The sequence below is a fragment of the Patella vulgata genome, chromosome 3, assembly GCF_932274485.2.
Source record: "Patella vulgata chromosome 3, xgPatVulg1.2, whole genome shotgun sequence".
Taxonomy (NCBI): Eukaryota; Metazoa; Mollusca; class Gastropoda; family Patellidae; genus Patella; species Patella vulgata.
Window position 1 is genome coordinate 53,822,938 of NC_065881.2, and position 23,476 is coordinate 53,846,413.

The 23,476-nt window shown below is 34.5% G+C and overlaps 2 protein-coding genes across 9 annotated transcripts in view; one reads left to right on the top strand and one right to left on the bottom strand.

The window, feature by feature from the left end:
- Positions 1 to 202: 202 nt before the first annotated feature.
- LOC126814874 (39S ribosomal protein L43, mitochondrial) lies at positions 203 to 3,689 on the top strand. Its single transcript, XM_050540308.2, has 3 exons — positions 203 to 378; positions 2,847 to 2,953; positions 3,294 to 3,689. Exons 1-3 carry the CDS (start codon positions 248 to 250, stop codon positions 3,593 to 3,595), a joined length of 540 nt encoding a protein of 179 aa, XP_050396265.1. The 5' UTR covers positions 203 to 247; the 3' UTR covers positions 3,596 to 3,689.
- A 125-nt stretch (positions 3,690 to 3,814) lies between these two features.
- The window catches only part of LOC126814853 (nucleolar complex protein 3 homolog), a 38,004-nt gene continuing 18,342 nt past the window's right edge, over positions 3,815 to 23,476 (bottom strand). For all 8 annotated transcript variants that reach the window (XM_050540266.2, XM_050540267.2, XM_050540265.2 and 5 more), the window contains 14 exons: positions 23,035 to 23,154; positions 22,645 to 22,716; positions 22,238 to 22,297; positions 21,762 to 21,875; positions 21,123 to 21,203; positions 19,952 to 20,052; positions 19,188 to 19,260; positions 16,870 to 17,005; positions 16,135 to 16,205; positions 10,763 to 10,873; positions 10,187 to 10,315; positions 7,319 to 7,416; positions 4,854 to 4,944; positions 3,815 to 3,958 (listed from right to left, as the gene is read on the bottom strand). In XM_050540266.2, the coding sequence (XP_050396223.1) occupies positions 3,845 to 3,958; positions 4,854 to 4,944; positions 7,319 to 7,416; positions 10,187 to 10,315; positions 10,763 to 10,873; positions 16,135 to 16,205; positions 16,870 to 17,005; positions 19,188 to 19,260; positions 19,952 to 20,052; positions 21,123 to 21,203; positions 21,762 to 21,875; positions 22,238 to 22,297; positions 22,645 to 22,716; positions 23,035 to 23,154 (1,371 nt within the window). In that variant the 3' untranslated portion in view covers positions 3,815 to 3,844. The remainder of the gene's footprint in view (positions 3,959 to 4,853; positions 4,945 to 7,318; positions 7,417 to 10,186; positions 10,316 to 10,762; positions 10,874 to 16,134; positions 16,206 to 16,869; positions 17,006 to 19,187; positions 19,261 to 19,951; positions 20,053 to 21,122; positions 21,204 to 21,761; positions 21,876 to 22,237; positions 22,298 to 22,644; positions 22,717 to 23,034; positions 23,155 to 23,476) is intronic.

Genomic DNA, 23,476 nt, shown 5'->3' on the forward strand with positions numbered 1-23,476 from the left:
TATGAGTGGTTCAGTGGTACCATTAACCATTGTCTAAGCGTTAATGGTGGGAGTTAGTTGATTAACATGGCCATGAAACAATAAATAAAGTTACAAGTTAATGTAAATTGGAAGAAAATAAAACAATTACACACGCTTTACAAATTACAAGGGGGATAACGCTAAGCGTCAGGAGTTATCGACCTTGCTTTGTTCCGCGGATGAAAATAAATTTAGTCTGGACTTGTTAGACACGAGAAGGCTAATAATGTCCAGCTCTTCGATCCCAAGTACGTTCTTGAAAAATGTTCTTAACAACGGAATTGGCAGATATGTTTGTCAATTGCAAAGAATAACATTTGTATTTTGTAAACAAAAGGGAGATAGTCGGGGAACAAGGTAACAAATAGTCCTGAAATAACACTATTTATACGGAGGCAAGGTGGACTGTCGGGGTCTCGTAATCGTATTCAACTTTCATTTGCATCCTCTACTCTCTACCACTAATCAATCATCCTCTCTTCTTTGGTTTTTTTTTTACTGGTATACATACTGTAGGCAACATATATATAATATAAATATCCAACTGACATGTAAAGAATGTCTGTCACTTTTATCCAACTGACATGTAAAGAATGTCTGTCACTTCAAAACTAGGACTAGGTAGCCTAGATCTATTAACTATTATATAAATATAAGGCCACCTAAAAAAAAAAATAGTTGGTGATCGTCCTTTTTTTTCAAAAAATGTGGGAGGGAGGGAGTTTTTTTTTTTTTTTTTTTTAATGAATATACAGAATAAGCAATATACTTCAGGAATATTAACCTTTTATTTCATGTCAAAACACAACTCATCTGCATGATCGTCATTTGAATTGTTCAGATTAATTATTTAAACTTGAGATATTCCGCCTTGGATTCAATCAGATATAAAGAGATTTTTAACTGAACACTTAAATAAATAGGTGGTGCCGACTGGTTTAATGTTGCAGGATATCAAATGTTGCAAAATTTTCAATTCATATCATGTCTTTGGACTGATATTCTTTTTAGACATTCAACTTTCATAATATTGTATTTTGCGAATAGTAAGACCAGAAAAGCCCCCCCCCCCTCCAAAAAACCCCACAAAAAAAAAAAACATTTTGCATAACGACTTACGATCACTAATATTAATAATCGGTTGATTTAGTTATTCATGCCCCCCATGGCCATTCCGAAAATCTGTTGTTGCATTTATTCGAGAGACTGTTTCATGTAATTCAGAATCGGCGAGACGTATTCCCATCTTAACATATAGTTCCAGGTTGTATATGTTGTATTCAAAATATTGTATTTGGTGCTGTACGCGTGCAAACAAAAATGTCAGCCATTGTTGCCATTAACAGGTCGTAATTTGTTTATGTCTTCAGTCCTACGCATTTGAAGAGTATTGGAACACATGCCAATGATTATATCCGCTTTATTAACTCTTGCGATTAGGAATTTCGTAGCCTGGCTACATTTTGGAACTTTTACCATTGGTTTTAAACATCATAAGAAGGTAAATTTGGAAAATAAAAAATAATTCTGGTCGGGTAGAATTTTCTGGGCGGGCGGGGACGATCACCAACTAATTTTTTTTATGTCGCCTAATATACATGTATCCCCATTATATTAATAGTAAAATACCTGAAATAGTTCCTTTAGAAACTGTCTCTGAGCGGACGACGTCCACTGACATTTCCTATCGGGCCCTATATTATAGCTGCAATATGAAAATACCGGTTTTCCCCACCTCAGTTCTAAGGCTATTTTGGAATTCTTACATGCTATTTTTCATCCTGATTCTACTCTATTCGCCAAAGGAATCATTTCTTGCCACAGCTGACACACATTTATAATGATTCAACACTATTTTCAAGTAGAATTCTGCATTTAAAAACTTATACAAAATACGTTTGAACTTTTCAGCCATTACGAGACTCAAACATGTGCAAACCGCATGTTTATTTCATCGCTAAATTCTACTTGAAAATGGTGTTGAATTATTATAAATTTGTGTCAAATATATAGTGAGAAATGATTCCTTTTGGCAGAAAATAATGAATCAAGGTGAAAAATAGAAGGTTAGGGTTCTAAAACAGCCTGAGAACAGAGGTGGGAAAGAGCGGTATTTTACCATATTATTTTCATATTGCAGCTATAAGGAACTAGCCCCATTATTGTATTTGGGCTAAATATTTAAATTATAAATACCAGGCTGTAGAAACTGACTTCAGTTAAATTTCGAGTAATTATAGACTTGTGGTGACAGAAGATCTAACCTGAACATGATGTTAGAAATTCTGCATACATTTGGATTTAGGATATTTTATATATAGGGAGGCCTACCCTAATGCAAGAGAGAGAACTGGGGTTCGTCAACTAGGTCATTTCGGAACTAACATATGGTTCAATTTCTATTTCAATTGCACGCTAGGGGGTCTTCATTTCAGTGGGAGGACCTGGAGAGAACCCAGAAGGTTGGACAAACAACCCTACTCCTTGTCACGTACAAGCAGGGAATCGAAACCACGCCACTTGACTATATGACAGATCTTATTCCCCCCCCCCCCCCCCCGTACCGTAATGCATTTAACCTTAACCATGATCACATTGTAAATTATAACCATTGCTTGAGCCAATAGGCCTCTTGGTTTTACCAAGGACTGTAAATAAATTTTTTATTAAGTTATTTGTTGGGGTTTTTTTTTGTGTGTGTGGATTAATTAAATAATGGTACATGTAAATTCACCTGCCTAACATTGTGGGTTCCTGTAGATTCCTTTAAAATAAAAACATACCATGTTAGCACAAGAATGACCCAATTTCTCTTTATATTTCAGGGATTTTATTGAAAATAAACTACTTGACTTTACAAATAGCAATCCAGGAGTTGCAGTATATCTCCAACCAAGAAACAACAGAAGCCCTAAACTTGTTGCAGAGTATTGTAAGTGACAGCAAAACTAATTCAAAATTTGATTTATATTAAATAATTCATCATGGCTCTTGCTGTTACTCAACAAAAACAAACATAACATGTGAATTAAATTTTGATGACTTAGTTTAACATGCATAATGGTAGCTTAAATCCTAATGGGTTTCAACTATACAGACAAAGCAAACACAGTGAAATTATCCAGATTCATTCTATATCTAGCTTAACCACCTGCATGCAGTATAATCTCTGCTATCACAAGGCCTTCTTTCCTAAATGGTTCTTCTAGATGTGAATAATAATATGGTTTAAATATTGAATTGGTTATCAATTGTCTATGGTCTATTTTCAGTAAATGGAGGAAGAGAGTCCATTGTAACTGCTAAAATGTCAGATGACGAAATATACAAATGGCTTGAACATCTTAGAGGAAGATCAGGGATAAAAATTGCAAGGATAAGAAAGCCTCAGCATACAGAAAATCCTAGTGTACAGGGTGTATGGCATCCCTTTACCAATAAAGACAGTAGTTTAAATAAAACACAATTTCCTATACAAGAACTCTCTGAAGTGCCCCATGAAATAACTACAACAGATAAATTATTAGAAATAGCCAAAAAATTACGAGAGGCTGATGTTAGTATGAAGGAGTGAATATAACCTCTAAATCAATTGAGATAATATTATACAGGTAGTGGATGTGTTATTTGTGGAAGTGAAATAGAAATAAATATTTTATAGAAATTCTTGACTGTAGTTTTGAAACTATCTACCAATGATAATATGCTTCTTTTGTTGTGTGTTTTATTGTCCTCCTGCATAGGGTTTAAATGGAACATGGAAAATTGTGAATAAGAACCACACAGAAATTAATAAAATTTAATTATTTGTTTATTTCATTAATTAACCCATATCTGATGGCAATAATCTGTCAAAATTAATGACATCAGGTACATTATTTACAACTGTTTGAATATAATCTGTTAATCCTTCACTTCTATAGCCTCGTCTTGAAGTCTGTAAACAAAAAAAAATATATATATAAACTTCTAAATATAGGAATTTGAAAAAATTCACAATTCTTCACATATAGTTTTTTCATCTCCAGTAAAAATTTAAACAGTTTTTAAACAGTTTTAGGGTGACAAAGGTTAGGGCGGAAATTCCATAATTGTCCACAAGTCCAAATTGAATGGGCCTTTTCCTACAATAGCTAACAAATTAACCACAGCATGTTTTTTAAACATGTCTGCCCTTGACCACAGGGCTTTCATGAACAGAACAACTGTTAACTGACCACATGCACCATTACATGCTTAGGATGTGCTTTACCATGACAACTGATGTTCAAGCAGCATACACACATTAATTCGTGTCGGTAGGCAGACGAAGTAACTTATCTTCCTGCCGTAACCTATTGACGATAAGTCACTTCGTCTGCCTACCGACGAATTTATCATTATTTATATACATGTACATGGGTCAGAAATATTCCTATTATAATAATTTAACTACACCAAATTTTGGCACACTTCTTTCTAATTGTTAACCATACAAATTACAAGAGGGTTTTTTCTTCTTTTTCTTTTAAATATCTGAATCTGTAGTTATCTAATTTCTTAAATATTAAAACATTCCCTATTATGCAATAAAATTTTTTAGCATTGATCATCAAACTTAACTCAATGGCGTCTTGCTATTTAAATGCAAATCCTGATTACCAAAGTGCTATTATAATTAAATCTGAGCAAAAAAAGCTTAGTATTTCTGGTATTTAGAGCATACACAAGAAAAACACTTTATTCTTTTTATAATAAAATACTAATCAATTTGACTGACAGTTCCTTTTCATATAAATTCTTGTAAATGTTTATGACCTAATCAAAATAATCAAGATTTATGTAGAACTTACTCTCTTTCGTTTTAACTGTCTAGGTTTTGATGGCAAACTATCAAATAGACTAGATATTTCTTTCTTATCTCTAAATAATTCTTCTGGGTTTCTGAAAAAATTAAAAATCAAGTGAATATGAATTATAGTATAGTTTAATGTGATTTATAGTATATTTTCATCAGTATAACACAGAAACTGGACTCTCAGAGTAACTCTTGTCAGTATCCCATGTATTAACCCTTTCAATGCTAGACGTAAATCCACTGCCTGTGCTAGACCCTTTTTTGAGGAAAAAAGGGAGGTTGGAACTGAATGCCAAACAGTACTTATGGAAGCTTTTATGAAAAATCTTTTTGTCTGTTGGGATGGGCATGAGGTTGGGCTAAGAGGAAAAAATAGAATGTTGGAAATTTGCATAATAATGTAGTCACGTGACGTCATGGCGGCCATTTTGGATTTCTCATTTCTCACTAAAGCTAACACGAAAACAAATTTTTCTCCATGAAATACTTATGAGATATTGTTTTTTTTCACTGGATTTTGATAAAGATATATAAAATGAACAAAAATATCAATAGCAGCCATGAGCAATGCCGCCACGAACACGCGCATCACGTCTCCCGCTGCCATGACCACGTGCGCATTGCAATACCTTGTTTTTACTTTCACTTTCATCCCCAAGTCCCATATCATTATCAATATAGTCAGTCAATAGATCTACACGTTCGGGACTCAGGAATTGCCTACGTCTTTTACGATCCAGCAGGCCAGCATTATTATCAACATCAGAATTATTGTCAGAATCTACTGCAGACACAGGGCTATCGTGTTCACATTGGGCTTGTTCATCATGCACGGGAGACATAGCTAGCCATGGGCGGAACGTCGAGCAACAAATCACACACTTCATAATACCAATCACTGTCCTAACTACTATCATTATCAAGTAACTGGAAACGAATTATGTGTATCACCCGCCTCGAAATTGTCCACGTGTTGGTCAGCAAGACGTCATTCACGACTTCGTCGAGAGTGCATCGTCTACGTTGTCACTATGCACTCCGCCATTTTACGGTTTGCCGCTTTGAAACACGTGGAAATATGTTCTAGTGTATAGAAAATACAATAGATGGCACTTGCAGTTACGGTACTAATTTTAGCGAGGGCTTTACTGAGTACATGGTAATACCGGGTACGCGCATGTTACCGACATTTTATAATACCCGGTACTACCGGGTATACGCAGTGAAAGGGTTAACAAGCCAAAAGTGAAGCTGATATCCCCCGCCGAAATCCCAAAATAAACAGATAACACATTCTAATTTATCGCACATTTATTTTTTTCAAAAGTATCAAGCAATCAAACTGATTATCAACTATACACTAAGTTTCATCACTCTCTGTATCAGATAGAATCAAAGTTATCTTGTCCTAAAGCATTGACCAATGAAATTGCTTAGCTTTAGCTCAAGACTTTCACCTAATGAACATCTACATCAAGTTTAAACATTCTACCTCAATTAAAAGCAGAGTTGTTATGTTCCAAAGTCTTGACCTATCAAATTGCTTATCTCTCGTTAGCCTAAGCAGAAAATTCTCATCATCGAACTTAAGTCAAGGTACCGACAATGAATCTATACTCAGCGTTTCATCACTCTAACTTAATTAACCAATCAGATTTCTTATCTCTGCTTAGGGTAAGCAGACAATGTTTATCATCAAACTAGATCAAGGTATTCACCTAATGAACACCTACACCAAGTTTGAACATTCTACATCAATTAGAAGGAGAGTTACTGTGTTCCAAAGTCTCGGCCAATCAAACTGCTTATCGCTTTGCTTACCCGGAGCAGAAAGTGCTCATTATCGAACTTAGTCAAGGTATTGATGTGATAAAACTATACACCAAGTGTCCTCACTCTCACTAAGTTAGAACTAAAGTTATCATGTCCCAAAGCATCGACCAATCAAATTGCTTATCTCTGCTTACCCTAAGCAGAAATTCTCATCTTCGAATTCCATAAAGGCATTGACCTAATAAATAAACACCTACGCCAAGTGTGAACATTCTAGCTCTATTAGAATGAGAGTTATTGTGTTCCAAAGTCTCAACCAATCAAATTGCTTATAGCTATGCTTACCCTGAGCAGAAAATGCTCATAATGGAACTTCTTCAAGATATTGATGTAATGAAACTATACACCCAAGTTTCACCACTCTCACTTAATTAGAACTAAAGTTATTGTGCACCAAAGCATCAACCAATCAAATTGCTTATCTCTGCTTACCCTAAGCAGAAAATGCTCATCTTCGAACTCCATCAAGGCATTGATCTAATAAACACCTACACCAAGTTTGAACATTCTAGCTCAATTAAAAGAAAAGTTATTGTGTCCCAAAAAGTGTGACGGACAGACAGACAGACGAACCCATTTTAATAGTAACCGGCTTTCTTAGAGAAAGGGGGTGGGGGGGGAACTTACTTTCTTAGTAGGTCAGTAGGTAGTTGTCCATCACCTGTAGTTGGTGCCTGATAACATAAATGTCTAGCATATACTTTAACATCAGACTGATAGTGTCTCTGTAATATATAATGAAGATAATTTGAGAATTTTTATACGCCAACATTTTCATGTGCACTCTACAGTTCACAATTTTTATCCGATTTTGACAAAACTTAAAATATAGGTCTATCTCCAAAAAATCTCAATTCCTTTGGATATTGGCATGTATCGGACCATAACTTCATGGATTATGGCCCCTGATTGTATGAAAAATCACTTTTTTAGCTTTACACGCTAGAGGTCACAATTTTCACTCGATTTTGATGAAACTTGAAATGCATGTTTATAACCCAAAGATCCTGATTCCTTTCGATATTGGCGCATATCGGATCGTAACTTCCTGAATTAGGCCCCTGATTTTATGTAAAGAGCGTTTTAGCTTGTGGTCCCTCGAGAGGTCACAATTATTATCCGATTTAAAAAAATGTTCGAATATATCACCGTTATACCATAATTTTGGTTGAGTTCAAATTTCGTGAAAATTGGAACAAAACTGCCGCCCCTCATACGCAAATAGTGTAAACATCTGGTATATCAAGGTTGTGGACCCTATAGAGGTCACAATTTGGATCCGATTTTGATGAAACTTGAAATGCATGTTCATAACCCGAAGATCTTTGTTCCTTTCGATCGTAACTTCCTGAATTATGGCCCCTGATTATACGAAAAATCGCTTTTTTAGCTTGTGGTCCCTCTAATGGTCACAATTATTATCCGATTTAAAAAAAAAACCGTTTGAATATATCACCGTCACACCGTAATGTTGGTTGAGTTTGAATTTTGTGAAAATCAGGCCAAAACTGCCGGACAAAATGTACGCAAATAGTGTAAACATCTGGTATATCAAGGTTGTGGACCCTCTAGAGGTCACAGTTTTGATCCGATTTTGATGGAACTTGAAATGCATGTTTATAACCCAAAGATCTTGGTTCCTTTCGATATTCATGCATATCAGATTGTAACTTCCTGAAAATCACGTTTTTACCTTGTGGTCCCTTTAGAGATCACAATTTTTATCTGATTTAAAAAAAAATATATCACTGTTACACACTAAGATCTTGGTTCCTTTTAATAACTGCGCATATCTGAAAGTAACTTCGTGGATTATGGCGCCTGATTGTTCATAAAATCGCATTTTTAGCTTGCGGATTCTCTAGAGGTCACAATTTTTTTCCGATTTTAAAAAACGTTTAAATATTACCATTCCACCTTAATGAAGGTTGAATTCGAATTTCAGGAAAATTGAAATGAAACTTCCCAACCAAATGTGTAAAAGTATGTAACATGAAGGTTGTGGACCCTCTAGAGGTCACAATTTTTATCCGATTTTGATGAAACTTAAAGATACATTCCCGGGTACAAACTGGGTGGTTTGATGATATATTTGGACTAAAAACATATTCAAACTAATTAATTTATAGGGTGACCCGTGCACTCTACAGAAAGTTGGTCTCAACATGGCTAATGTGCACGCTTCAGTGGTTGTGTCTCGAACTATCAGCGGTGGAGTGTATGATACTATAAATAGCCATGGCACGTGCAATTCTGTACAAATCTATCAACTATTACAGCCGTAAAAATCTATTGTTGACGATTTTGAATAGCTGTAAAATTTAGCCTCTTGGTTATTACAGCAGCTTTAGAAATTACGTTCGTTTTATTTTTTAAATTGCTTTATCATTAACTGTACCGTTAAGAGCGGCATCTTTTGGTTTAGTACAAATAATATCTCTGAATCACTTTCGTTAGCAGGAACATGATACTAGCAGTAGTTTCATTTTACTTTTACAAATTTCTTAAAACAATTGTTGAGCTTGCTAACGCGCGTGTTTCTAAATTCAATATCTTGTTCCAGCTTTCTGTTATGTTTCGTAAAAAGGTAGTTTTGATTATCCCGACCTGGTTAAGCGAGACTAATTTCAAAACAAGGGCACGTAACCTATCTTTTACTCAAAAGTGTCTGGATGTTATGGACGACACTTGGAACTAGTTTCAGTCTATTATTTATAGATGATTTAATGGTCATATCTTATTGAGTACAACATGATCGTTTATTTAGTGACTATAATTGTGTGAAACTGATTTAAGGCTTGGTATATATATAAATATTGTGGCGTAATTGTCGAGATATTTGGAGATATTTATTTATGGTGGGTCACCCTATAATTTATCATAATTTTGCTTCAAATCTTCTTTCTCAAAACATTGCAATCGCCAGGGAATACCCTGGCTATAAAAAAAATCGATCAAAGGAGGTCATGTTTGTGTCACGTGACTTACCTCTCTCTCGGAGGAGAATTCATTGCATACAAAAGACGATGTCGTCTTTAATCGCCGACTATTTATTACAAATATCGAAGCCGAATTAAATTCTCGTATTATCCACTGCCCGCGTCTTTTCCCGTGATTTTTATCTCCAAAAGTGTTGTATGTCTAACTCTTCATAAAGTTTATCAACATGTACAACAAGCGCTCGATCTCCACGCGCAAACACTCCTAATCGTCGGGCTGTCGATTAGGGAAAACTCTTACATTTTTGTCCTGTATGGGCCCCATGAGTGTTTCTCGCAAAATGTGACTGTATCCTGTCTGGCAGCCACTGGTTTTATTCATTTGAGGGTGGGGCATGTTTATGTTTCTTGAAGTAATGTGGTTCCTTTTTTTTGTCTGTAAATTACATTTTTCTTTTAGGACAAACAAGTCATTTGAGTGGCCCATTTGTTCAATCCTAATATCTTATGTTTATGTGATCAATAGAACACCCAGCTTCTAATATTAATTTCTTACTCGTAATAACTGAAGTTCCCACAGCATGGTATTATGTGCATTACTATATTCTGGTTCATCTAGTTCAGGCATAAATATACCACTGCCCTGAGATTCATTATCAAACAATAAATCTGACAAAGAATATGCCTGGAAGATAAAAACACAAATTCACAAATATTTACTATATTCATCTTATTACTGAAAGTTATAAATTGTATTTCTATGTCAGATAATTAGATCTAACACGGAGCAACATTTATAGTTTGCTAAAATGGATTTTTTTTCTAACAAGTCCACATTTAATGTGAACATGTTCATGTACTGTCATCACCTGCATCTGTGATCCAGCATCCGACCTCAATTTCAGAGTTCTTGTCTCATTCTTTTTACCCTGACGTGGTCATAAGGTAAAACCCCACCAAAATTTCTCACCATTTTCGTTAGTATGAATGCGACATAGGCCAAAGTTCTCAATGAAATTTTTAAAACTTCAGAACAGACTTCATAACTCAGTGGAATTATTAGGGCAAAAGGTGGTAGGCATGTTTAATAAATGTTTTTAAGAAACTAAGTGTTAAATGAGACATATCTTACATGTAGAAACTGTTTTACAGCCGCTAGTAAACTTAAAGCTCCATGAGGTAACTGTTGTAACGCCATGGTACTTAATCTTTTCATAAAAGCCACCACCTTTTGTTGGGATAACTGCAAAGTAAGATCAATATTCACAATAGTACAGGTATTAAAAACAATATAACAATCTTGAAAAGAATAGAACAATCTACAGTTATGGAGATACATAGGCACCATATTATTATACGTACACATTATAATGTGGACGTATATTGTCGTCGGCCCTGTCTCTGTGTGCGTGTGTGTGTGTGTTGCCTACAGGCCACAATTCTTAAATGATCATCTTGAAATTTTACACTTATTCCTTATACCCTATGGATGATCCCTATTGTTTTTGGTGCATGCCCGACCACCAGGGGCAGAGCAACGCCCATTTCTTGTATTTATTTGTTTGTCATCTACAGACCGCATTTCTTAACATATCACCTTGAAACTTTGTATACTTATTTCTTCTATCCTTAGGAACATCCCTATTGTTTGTGGTGAATGCCCAACCCCCAGGGGGAGAGCCACGCCCATTTTCTTTTTGTGTGTCTCTGTGTCACTTACAGTCGCAATTCTTAATCGATCGTCTTGAAAACTTTTTTTGTCCTTTTTCCTTATACCCTAAGGCTGACCTCTATTATTATGTTTGGTGCATGCCCGACCCTCTGGGACAGAGCCACGCCCAATGTTTGTGTGTCTTGTGTTTCACCTACAGGCCGCAATTCTTAACTGATCATTTTGAAACTTTGCATACCTATTCCTTATACCCCAAGGATGACCCCCATTGTTTTTTGTAATTGCCCAACCCCCAGGGGTAGAGCCACCTCCATTTTTTCTTTCTGTCGCTGTGTGTTGCCTACAGGCCAAGATTCTTAATGGGTCGTCTTTGCAATTCTGAATGGATCATCTTGGAACTTTGCATATTTATTCCTTATACCGTAAAGACAGCAACTATTTATTTTGGTGCATGCCCCGACTCCCTAGCCTTCTTTGCCTCTTGTCATATTACAGCCATTTCATATTTCATTCTCTTCATTTTAAAAAGTACCATATCAATCAAAGCAGGAATGTGGATGTATATTGCAGCGTTAGCGATGCTCTTGTTTTATTACGTGTTTGGTTGGGGTTTTTTTGGGGGGGGGGGGGGGAATTTAGTCAGTTGTACATGGTGCAAACATTCTGCCAACAACATGTGGTTGGCCTCTGCTGTGGATCATTTTTGAAGAACAGGAAGTGTTTTACAGATGGGACAAAAATTAATCTTAGATTGCCCATATCTTGGTTATTTCTCAACGGATCTTTTTCGAAATTCTAAAGTTGCTCAATTAATATTAGCATCAAAGATTTGCAAAAGTTTTCTTTATCATTTTTTCGACATTCAAGATGGCGTATCTCCGTCACTATTTGAAGTATCAAGTTGAAACGTGGCAGGAATAAGGAACACATTGATGCTTTCAAAATGGCATATTCAAAAATTTGTGACGGCTTCCAGAAACTTCCGGAAATTACTGAGGCCTTCTGATTTTTCCCGAACATAAATAATTCTCTCCATTTTAAAAATAGACAAAAAATGACATATGGTGGTGTTAGCTCCAGATATTATCTTTCATTTTAAAAGACCTTGTTCGATAATATTTTCCACAGCTTGGGCTTGGCCGCCATATTAGATTTTATAAAAAAACATTCAAATCGATATTCAGCCGCCATTTTAATTCCGATTTTTGAAAACTTTTTTTTGTATTGAACCGACTCCAAATGGCAAAAATTCTTAGGGAGCCGATTTTTGAATATCGATTTTGTTTACCTCCGGTTTCACTTTGAATTGTGTTCGACTTTTCAACTTTTAGATGGTGACCTAACCTTTCCATAACCTTTGTATGTATGTCGTATGATGACCCTGATGTCTACTAACAATTAATATAACAAGCCTGCAGTGAGGCTGATGTCCCCCGCCGATAATGCCAAAATAAAGCAGATGACACGTATTAATTAATCGCACATTTTTTTTTTCAAAAGTATTGAACAATCAAACTGATTATCAACTATACACCAAGTTTCATCACTCTCTATCAGATAGAATCAAAGTTATCTTGTCCCAAAGCATCGACCAATGAAATTGCTTAGCCCTGCTTAGCTTTAGCTCAAAATGTTAATCATTGAACTCAGTCAAGACATTCACCTAATGAACATCTACATCAAGTTTAAACATTTTACTTCAATTAAAAGCAGAGTTGCTATGTCTTGACCAATCAATTAAATTGCTTATCGCTCCTTAGCCTAAGCAGAAAATTCTCACCATCGAACTTAGTCAAGGTAATGATATAATGAATCTATATTCAGAGTTTCATCGCTTTCACTTCATTATAACCAAAGTTATCGTGCCCAAAAGCCATCAACCAATCAGATTGCTCATCTCTGCTTACCCTAAGCAGACAATGTCCATTATCAAACTCCATCAAGGTATTCACCTAATGAACGCCTATGCCAAGTTTGAACTTTCTACCTCAATTAGAAGCGGAGTTATTGTGTTCCAAAATTTTGACTAAATTGCTTGTCACTCTGCTTACCTTCAGCACAAGGATTCGCGTAAATCTTCGAAAGGCAGGGGACAAAAAAGTTTGGTCATGAAGTATAACTTCTGGTTTTATTAAGAGTTCAAAATGACAGGTTTTTCCACTTTAATAGGTATTGGATGTTGCGATACTCATTAATTCATGGTGTAACTTGAATGTTGACATGACATACCGAAACACGTCAGTACTCCTTAGGAGTTCTACTTTAATTTCTTACTATAATTTCAACTTAATATCTTGAAATTTCAACATTGTTTTTTATACGTCCAAATTTTCATGTGGACATATATTGTCGTTGCCCCTGTCTGTCTGGACGTACGTTTGTCCACAATTTGTGGACACTCTACAGGTCATAATTCTTATGTCTATCTCCAAAGGATCTTGGTTCTTTTGAATATTGGCATGTATCGATCGGACCATAACTTCATGGATTATGGATCCTGATTGTAAGAAAAATTGCGTTGTTAGCTTGTGGACATGCTAGAGGTCACAATTTTCACCTGATTTTGATGAAACTTGAAATGCATGTTTATAACCCAAAGATCTTCGTGCATATCGGATCGTAACTTTTTGCATTATGGCCCCTGATTGTACGATTTTACAATTTTTATCTGATTAAATATATCACTGTTACACCCTAATTATGCTGATAGCTGAGTTCGAATTTCGTGAAAATCAAAACAAAACTGCCGGACAAGATGGCCGACCCTCGTACATAAATAGTGTAAATATATGGTATATCAAGTTTGTGGACCCTCTAGAGGCCACAATTGTGATCCAATTTTGATAAAACTTGAAATAAATGTTTATAACCTCAAGATCTTGGTTTCTTTCAATAGTTGCGCATATCGGATCGTAACTTCCTGAATTATAGCCCTTGATTGTACAAAAAATCACATTTTTAGTAGTCCCTCTAGAGGTCACAATTTTTATCCGATTTAAAAAAACGATTGAATATATCACTGTTACCCCCTAATGATGGTTGAGTTCGAATTTCGTGAAAATTGGACCAAAACGGCCAGACAAAATGGCTGCACCTCATTCGTAGACAGTGTCAAAATATGGTACAATTTATGTTTAAATTACAAAGACCTTAGTTCCTTTCAATAATCGCGCATCTCCAAACGTTACTTCCTGGATTATTTATATTCAATTTTCAAAACCGTTTAAATATATCACCATTACACATCAATAAAGGTTGAGTTCGAATATCGTAAAAATCTGACCGGAACTGCCAGACAGAATGGCCGCTTATTGTATGCGCATGGAGTAAAAGTATGTAATACCAATGTTGTGGACACTCTAGAAGTCAGAATTTTTAACCGATTTTGATGAAACTTGAAATGTATGTTTATGACCCAAAGATCTTGGTTCTTTTCGATATTTGCACAGATCAGACTGTAACTTCTTGGATTATGGCCCATGATTGTACGAAAAATCACATTTTTAGCTTCTGGAGCCTCTAGAGGCCACAATTTTTATCTTATTTAGGAACCGTTTAAATTTATCACAGATGAGTTCGAATTTCATGAAAATTTCGTGACAAAATGCCCGCTCCTTGTACGCAAATTGCGTACAAGTATGTAATGCAATTTTTGTCCAATTTTGATGAAACTTAAAATGTATCTTTATATCCCAAAGATCTCTGTCCCATTCGATATTCGTGCATTTCAGACCACAACACCTTGGACTGCACGAAAAATCATGGGGTTTTTTTTAGCTTGTTTTCTATCCGTCTCTGGCAAAATGTGGGCGTATCCTGCCTGGCAGCTGCCAGTTGTATGTTTATGTTATATTGCTGTCAGCCCTGCCCGTTCATCCACTGTTCTTTATCCATGCTAAGAGACTACGATTATCACCTCATCTTTTTAAATTCATGTTCCTTGTGCACAACACCTGTCGCCAATTTAATAGCAGTTGTTGAACCTTGATTTAAGATGCAAAGAAAATGTGTAGCTAGGGGCCTAATGGCCACCAGCCTGTATTGGCTTTTTAAATGCTCTTCTGAACTTTTCGAGGACAATTTATGTTTAAAATGATTTAAAGTATACTTAAAGATACATTATGGGAGATTTTTATAGAGAGTTGGCCATTCTTGCTATAACAGTTCAAAAGTAGATGATGAAAGAAGAATATATTGAAAAATTCAGCCAAATTACTTTATTCTGAACATAGTTATCATCGTTGTAATATTTGCCTAGAAATGGTAGCGAATTGTGTGTTCACCTTCGCTGATCGTTTGATTGACAGGCGTTAACTCCACCTACATATCTCGATTATCAAGTAAAGTTTTCAATGGCATACGGAAACGCTTTACAGCGGCCTCGCTAAATACACTCTATCATTTAGCCTCGATTTAACAGACGTATTTTCATCAGGTTACCCCTTATCTGATTTAATCAATTAGTGAAATCCTATTTAAATCCGAGCTGTAGCCGAGCCATCCGTGGGTCTACAGAGTTGATTTTGGTCTTGTTCTTTAAATAAAGATCGAATTTATAATTTCTATAACATCTGAAGCCTAAATTAAGACTTGCAATAATCAGATTTAGCTCTTGCATAATGCATGTTTAATGTGGAGAGGTAGAATTAAGGACATTGGAAATTGAGAGGAATATCTTGTGTGCAAGGCAAGGTAATTAAGTCGAGCACATGAAACTACTTATTCCATGGATTTTCCACATCTAAAACTATTAGCTATCTGGTACATTCTAGACAACTTGACTTTTCACATTAGTATATTTTCAATTGTATTTTATTCAATAGGATACTCACCTTTCGTTTTTGTTTCATGATAAGTATATATAGACAGGGTAAAATTATAGACATATCATTACTTGATGTACCTGTAAAAACATAAATTATATTCACGATCAAGTAAACTTCAAGAGATTTTAAGGACTAATGAATTCATGGAATTTTGAAGAATTTTGTAATATGAAAGTGTCCACTTTGATTCTATTCTTATCATAGGAAGGTCAAGATATTAGAAAACCGAAAGTAAATATGTACAGCACCATACATGTACCAAGCCATGTAAAACATATTTGCCACTGCAAGATAATGGAAAGGGGTTAACACAATATATATGGGGTACAATTTTGCCAAAATAGTGGTGTTCCCACTTATTTTTCATCACATCACATCTGCCAAGAGTTCTTTCATGTCTCCACCAATGTTTTCACAGGTGAACCCCTTTCTTGCCAGGCTTGCATGGGTCGCCTCTGACAAGTGAGAGCTGAAGTTTCTCCCTGGCCAGGGCCTACCTTTTGGTCAGCTTGACTTAGCTTTCAAGAGCTAAAAGGCTACTCTGTAGAAGGTAACATCTGAACAAATGACGATCAGTCGAGTTAAAAGCCAAATTTAGTAACCACTAAATCCTGAGATATCCTTATTATATGCAAAGATAGGTTGCATTGCAACTAAACATACCATTAAAAACTGTATAAATTTAAGCCAATCATGTAAATCTTTATAAAGCACCGTGTAAAACAGTTCAATAAAACTTACCAGCATGTACTTCTAGTAAACATCTATACAAATGTTTATAAAAGGTCATTGGATCTATATTTAGAGCTGAACCTTGACCTGATAATATTGTAAATGCTGATTGGACACAGTGCAGTATCTCACGATAAGCCAAGTCCTATACAAATTAGAAAAGATGCAAAATGAATATTCCCAGGTAACTGTACATCAGAAAGAACATGTATGCAGAGCTCAAGTATATGTAAAGTTAAGAAAGGGAAATGGGGTCCACTCTACACAAACTGGGTCATTCCGGAACTAAAATATTGTTCAATTTTTTATTTACTAATTCACTACCCCCTCACTACCCCCTATTTTCAGATTTTTTTTCAATTTTGAGCTCGAATAACATCAAATAGTGGCTTATCTCTGAAAATCCAATATGGCGGCTAAAATCGACCATTTTCTGACATAGACAAATGTCTTTTTCTAGGTTTTCGAGGGTGTTGATTAAGAATATATGGTCAGTACTAGAACAGGAACATCCAATGTGGTGGTAATACCATATGGATCTATAACTGTTACATCTGATTCTGACAACGGTAATGTCAGGTCTAATGAAATGTTTTACTCGTGTATTTCCAGACTGCAACTCAATAATGTAAAATGCCTACACAGAAGCCGACAACAACACGCTCCGCAGCACAGGAGCACCTAGTTTCTAGGCTGTACAATGAAAAACCCGGTTTTCCAAATAGTGTACTTCCTACAAAAACTGCTATAGAGGAAAATATGATGTATCTGATGTGACCTAATCGTGCAGGACAAGAGCAACGGTCAAAGGACAATGCTGTATTGATTCTAGCTGAACTGCGTAAGAAACACTGGGTCATTTGTAAAGTATATATGATAAGAACTAACCACATCAAGAATAAAATACTAAAACTATTCAGAGGTCACAAATTTGATACAAACTAGAAAAAAACAATGAAAGAGTTCAAGAATTCAACCAAGCAGCAAACAATAGAAAGATAGGTTGCCAGGTAACGAAACATACGCCCACAGCAGCGGGCAGTCAACAAGAGTTGTCGCATATTTTTACTTTTTTCGGTAATGAAACATTTATAAAACACTAAAATCTGATGAAGAATAATAAGAATAACAACTAATTAAGTAATTATCAGAAAATCATTAGAATTTGTTTAGCTTTCATAAAGTTCTGACCCGTGCTAATGTTTTGTATACGAAACATTTAATATCATAGATTCAGTTATTCAAGTTATCAAAATTCATTGCATAAAGACTTTAAACTCTGTGTATTAATCTGAAGTCAATCGGATAACTTTCGCCTCTAGAGCATCACAAGATTTTTCAAAGTGATCAAGGGCCATGACTTTGGCAGTAATTATCGGAAAAAGTTGAAAATCAATAGGATTCTTCGTCTCATGACCTCAAACACTGCATAAAAATTTAAAGTCAATGAGATATTAACTTTAGTCTCAAAAGCGTCCACAAGATTTTTCAAAGTAATCAAGGGAAATAACTCATGCAGTAATTATCGGAAATCAATAGGCTTCTTCGTCTCATGACCTTAAACATTGTGTATAAATTTAAAGTCAATCGGATATTAACTTTAGCCTCTAGAGCGTCCACAAGATTTTTCAAAGTGATCATGGGCCATAACTCAGGCAGTAATTATCTGAAATCAATAGGCTTCTTCGTCTCGTGACCTTAAACATTGTGTATAAATTTACAGTCAATCGGATATTAACTTTAGCCTCTAGAGCGTCCACAAGATTTTTTAAAGTGATCAAGGGCCATAACTCCAGCAGTAATTATCGGAAATCGCTAAAAATCTATAGGCTTCTTCGTCTTATGACCTTAAACATTGTGTATAAATTTAAGTCAATCGGATAGTAAATTTAGCCTCTAGAGTGTCCACAAGCAATTGTTGATGCCTGACCGCCGACGGAGGGACGGATGGATGGGGGCGACGACAATATACAATGTGGGCATATAAAAGGACATATTACAAACATATTATTGCATTGTATTGGTTATCTATGTCAGAAAATGGTTGATTTTAGCCATCATATTGGATTTTCAGAGATTATTTCCGAGGCCATATTTGGACTCGGAACCATCGAAAACTTATAAAAAGTTGTATGATAAGCCACTATTTGATGTTATTCAAGCTCAAAATTGAAAAAAATCTTCAAATAGGGTTTAATTAGGGGGACCTTAGTGGTTACTTGTTAGCTACATCCAGAACAATGAAAGATTCAATCAAAATAAAGGTTAACTTAGTACGGGTGTGATTGACTTTGTCATGGCAGATCATCAAAAATTGATATACATACCCCTGAATCTATTAGCTGGTTTAAAACAACAAACAAATCATTGAAAAACTGGATGTTAATTAAATGAGCAAACCTGAAATAAAGTAGATCAGTGATGGAAAGAACTTTATATCCATGTACTTTTAAATATAGAAAGATGGCCGTGCTAGGCAACAAAACATACAACCACAACTGTTAAGTTGTCCAAGCTGTCTATTAAGAGTGTATTGCGATGCTTTAGGAAACAAAAATAAATATCTTTGTATTGTAAAATATGATTGGAGCATTGATAGCTACTGAAACAAAGAATATAAATTTAAATTATAAGATGATGACTTTTTATGTTCAAGTAGTGATAAAATTCGACAACTTAATCAAAATCTGTAAGTTTAGAATTAATTGACAGATAGGCTTCTTCCATTCAATAATCTGAACAAAATGCAAACAGATTAGATGATAAGATTCTACAGATATCAAAGACAAATGTCATGGAAGGAAGTACCATAAATTGTTGAAATTCAACAGGCTTTTTTGTCTCAATAATGTAAACAACATACATAAAATTTGAAAAGATCGGATTTTAAAAGTAGTCTGTTGAGAAAGGGGTGATGAGTGATGACAATATACGAAACATTTTTATGTCAGATAAAGGATCGAGTATATTATTTGCCCAGCTTTTCTAAAAGAGAACTATGAATTCTTAGTGGTTTATTCAAACTTCTAAACTTATTTCACCAACTTCTAAATGCCATCGAAAGAGTTTCCAGAAGAGAAGGCTTACTTACTTTGCTAGTCCTTCTAATACACATGGCAATAGTGGTGATTTAGATGCAGATTTCAAAATACGAAAATATGAATGGAATACACATTCAAGTGTCTCTGTATGCTGTAAAAGAAAACATAAATTAATATTGTATGTCATTTTTCTGAGGACTATTCTTGGTGCAATCCTTACATCCAACTTCATCAATATAATTACAAATATAGCATTGCCAGGCAGTGAATATATGCCTACCAGTAATATTTTAAAGCATATTTTTTCAGAGGCAGTAACTGCACATACCAATGATGGGTAAGTGGAAATTTCGATGATTTCCAAACAATCTCGGCTAGTTTGGAAAAAAAACCACTCAAAAACTTGGACTTGACTGTAGAGTGTCAACAAGGGTTTAGTGACATGGCCAGTAACTCTCCAAAAACTTTTGGCCTGACTCTATAAGGTATATAAACATATACTGACTAGTAGAGTGTTTACAAGCAATTCTATAAAAAAAAATATATGAGCGACTCTGAATTTCGATGGACAAGGGTGACAAAAATATGCTTCTACATGAAATATGGATAACAGAAATGTTGTTATTCCAACAATTGATTCTGATTTTTTTTTACATAAAATAGAGATTAATTACAATACACTAATTGAATTAAAAATACAGATGTGATGTCATTCTTTGATGTTGGTGTACCAAAATTTCAAATAATGGTACGGGCAATGTGCCAAGCATACATTATTTGTACTAGTGAAATTTTAGACCCGCGTGATGTATTTTAAGCTGTTTAATGGTCTCAAGCTTAAGACATTGCGTAATATATTGAAACAACACAAGGGACTACATTGTTTCAATATATTAGTTAATGTCTCGCTCTCAACCATTAAAACACACTTAATATACTTCATCAAACATGTTTTATAGTCACTTAGCCATGTAAGTGCTTAGCCATGTAAAACTTCAATCTAACTTATACATATTATATTAAACGATACAATTTTCCAGAAAAACAATAAACATTACAAGATATTTATGGCAATTTCCTGTCTTTATTACAAATGTAAAATTACCACCATCTAGTACATCATTTACAGAAATCCCAACGGGTATAGTGTATTAACAAAATCATTCTATAATAGAGATAGGTACAAAATCCTGCATAAAATATTTTAAATATATAAATTACCAATTTCAGCCTTTTAGATTTGTCTTCTGTAGCTTTAGTTTCTAATAGTTCATTCTCTAAAACTCGCATTTTCTTCTTTCTCTAAATATATAATTAAAAAGAAAATTGAAAATAATGCAGTCATCAAAATTAGTGGTGTAGCCTTTTTCCCTGCAAGGAGATGGACCACCCTATACAATATTTGTGACTGTCATTTGTCTGTCTGTTCAGGGTTGGCGGTTACACTAGGGCTGTTCCAAGGCTGAAATTTGGTGTTTAGGAGTAGCTCGGACCGGGGAGTAATATAGGCCTAATGGAGTTGGCCTACCGCTTCCAGTTTCAGAGTTATAGGCACAACCTGTGCAACTCCGGGTCATACGCCAGTATCTAATATTTTCAACAAAATGGTTAAAGAGATTTTGGTAAACTAGGTCATTCTGGATCTAACATATTATGGTAATATATATTATTACCAATTGTGCATAGTTGTGGGAAGAATCCAGAGAATACCAATGAGGATAGACCCTACATTTGGCGAATGAAGTAAGTTCTGGACATAACAGGGTTCTTCAGTCTGAAGATTTGTAAATATGAACATAGTCATTTCCTGCCAATTTTATTGCATACTGACATATACAAGAATAACATAATTGTACCTACCTTTCGTTCCTTCCTTGACATATCTTCACTATTCTTCTTATCTTTCTTTGGAGCCGTCTCAGCTATTAATTTATCGATATCTGTAATTCTTAAACTAAGATAAGTTTCTAAAACCTGAAATATTTTACAACCAAAGTACTTATAAAGATACATCCAAATATTTTGATGGGTTAACATATTTAATGATACACCATTTCAAACATATTCCAATAAAGTGCTCATCCGTCTTTTCACTTTTTGAAATAATTTAACTGGATTTGATTTACTGGTACTAGTTCTTGCTGCATTTCTCTTAGTTGTTGTGATGTAGTGCCATCTTCATTACTCCGAACTTTCATTCACATGTCCAGTTTTCTTAATTTAGTAGTAATAATGTATTAACATTTTGAACTTTTTTTTAAATGTTACCAAAAAAAAAAGTATATTTGCTTCAACTCTTTAGTTTACAGGTTCAAATATAAATTAATTTTACAAACCTTTGGTTGTATGTTGTTGAAATCCTTTGATTTAATAAACTTTCCTATAGCTCTCACAATCTTCAATCAAAAAGATGTAAATCAGGGTTTAATAACACAAAACAAACTTATAAGACAACATATTGTGACAAATAATATGTGAAAGAGCAGTGAACAAATTCTTTCTACAATGTAAACCTGAGACGACATACTAGGATTTTTCAATATGTAACATCATATTCTTAAAAAATAATTAAAATCTTGCTTAAATTTGAATCACAATATATTGTATGTTATACAGTTTCTACACAGATTAGCATAATTTAATAATGTGTCACGTCAATATGAATTTGTGAAAAATTGTCTGTATTAATCTTTAAATCATTACAATTAAATTTAATATAACATTCAACAGAAAAAATTGTTACCTCCAATGTTGATTCACCAAGTGTATCATTTTTAAACACTGTTATTACAGCTTCACATACACAGGTTGACAACTGAAATATAATACATAGCACACTACACAACACATTCGTTGCTTTCTCTATAGAATAAAATGTGGGGATTCAATCTACAGATACATAATAGAGAGAATTACAATTTGTAAGAACTGTGTATTTATCAAACTGAAGAACTTTGAGAAAATTATTATGAAATATTTATCTAGAAGAAAGTGAAGACAAAACCACATTAAATGTGCTACATTTTGTTTATTTTATGCATTGTAAAAATATCTTTTGGGTGAACACAAGGCCACATTGCCAAGCTCAAAAAACATTTGTGTAATAAAGCAATATAACATAAATAGAACAAACCTCTGGCTTTTTATGGTTCATAAAGGGTATCACAGCTTGAATCAAATCTTTACGATAATTAAAATGGGGATTATTTGCTAATAAACTGGCTAAACACTTTACGGATATCTCAAATAAACTCTAAAAAATACGACAAAGACAGCATATTAAATAAGACAAATGATATAGTAATGATGTTTTATAATCAGGGTAAAGAAGTAGTTAAATAATATTTGTATGAATAAGCAACATAATTAAGATTTTCGATCTTGAGATCCTAAGACTGGAAATACATTATTTTAGCATTCATTCTACCAAAATATTCTGTATCTACCTCATGAAGACACATAATAAACACAATCTAAATCTAAACCAAATATGAATGAATGATTTGTTTTTCATTTTAAAAGTATCAAAACCATGCCAAATCTAAATTCAATACCATAAAGAATTAAAACAATTC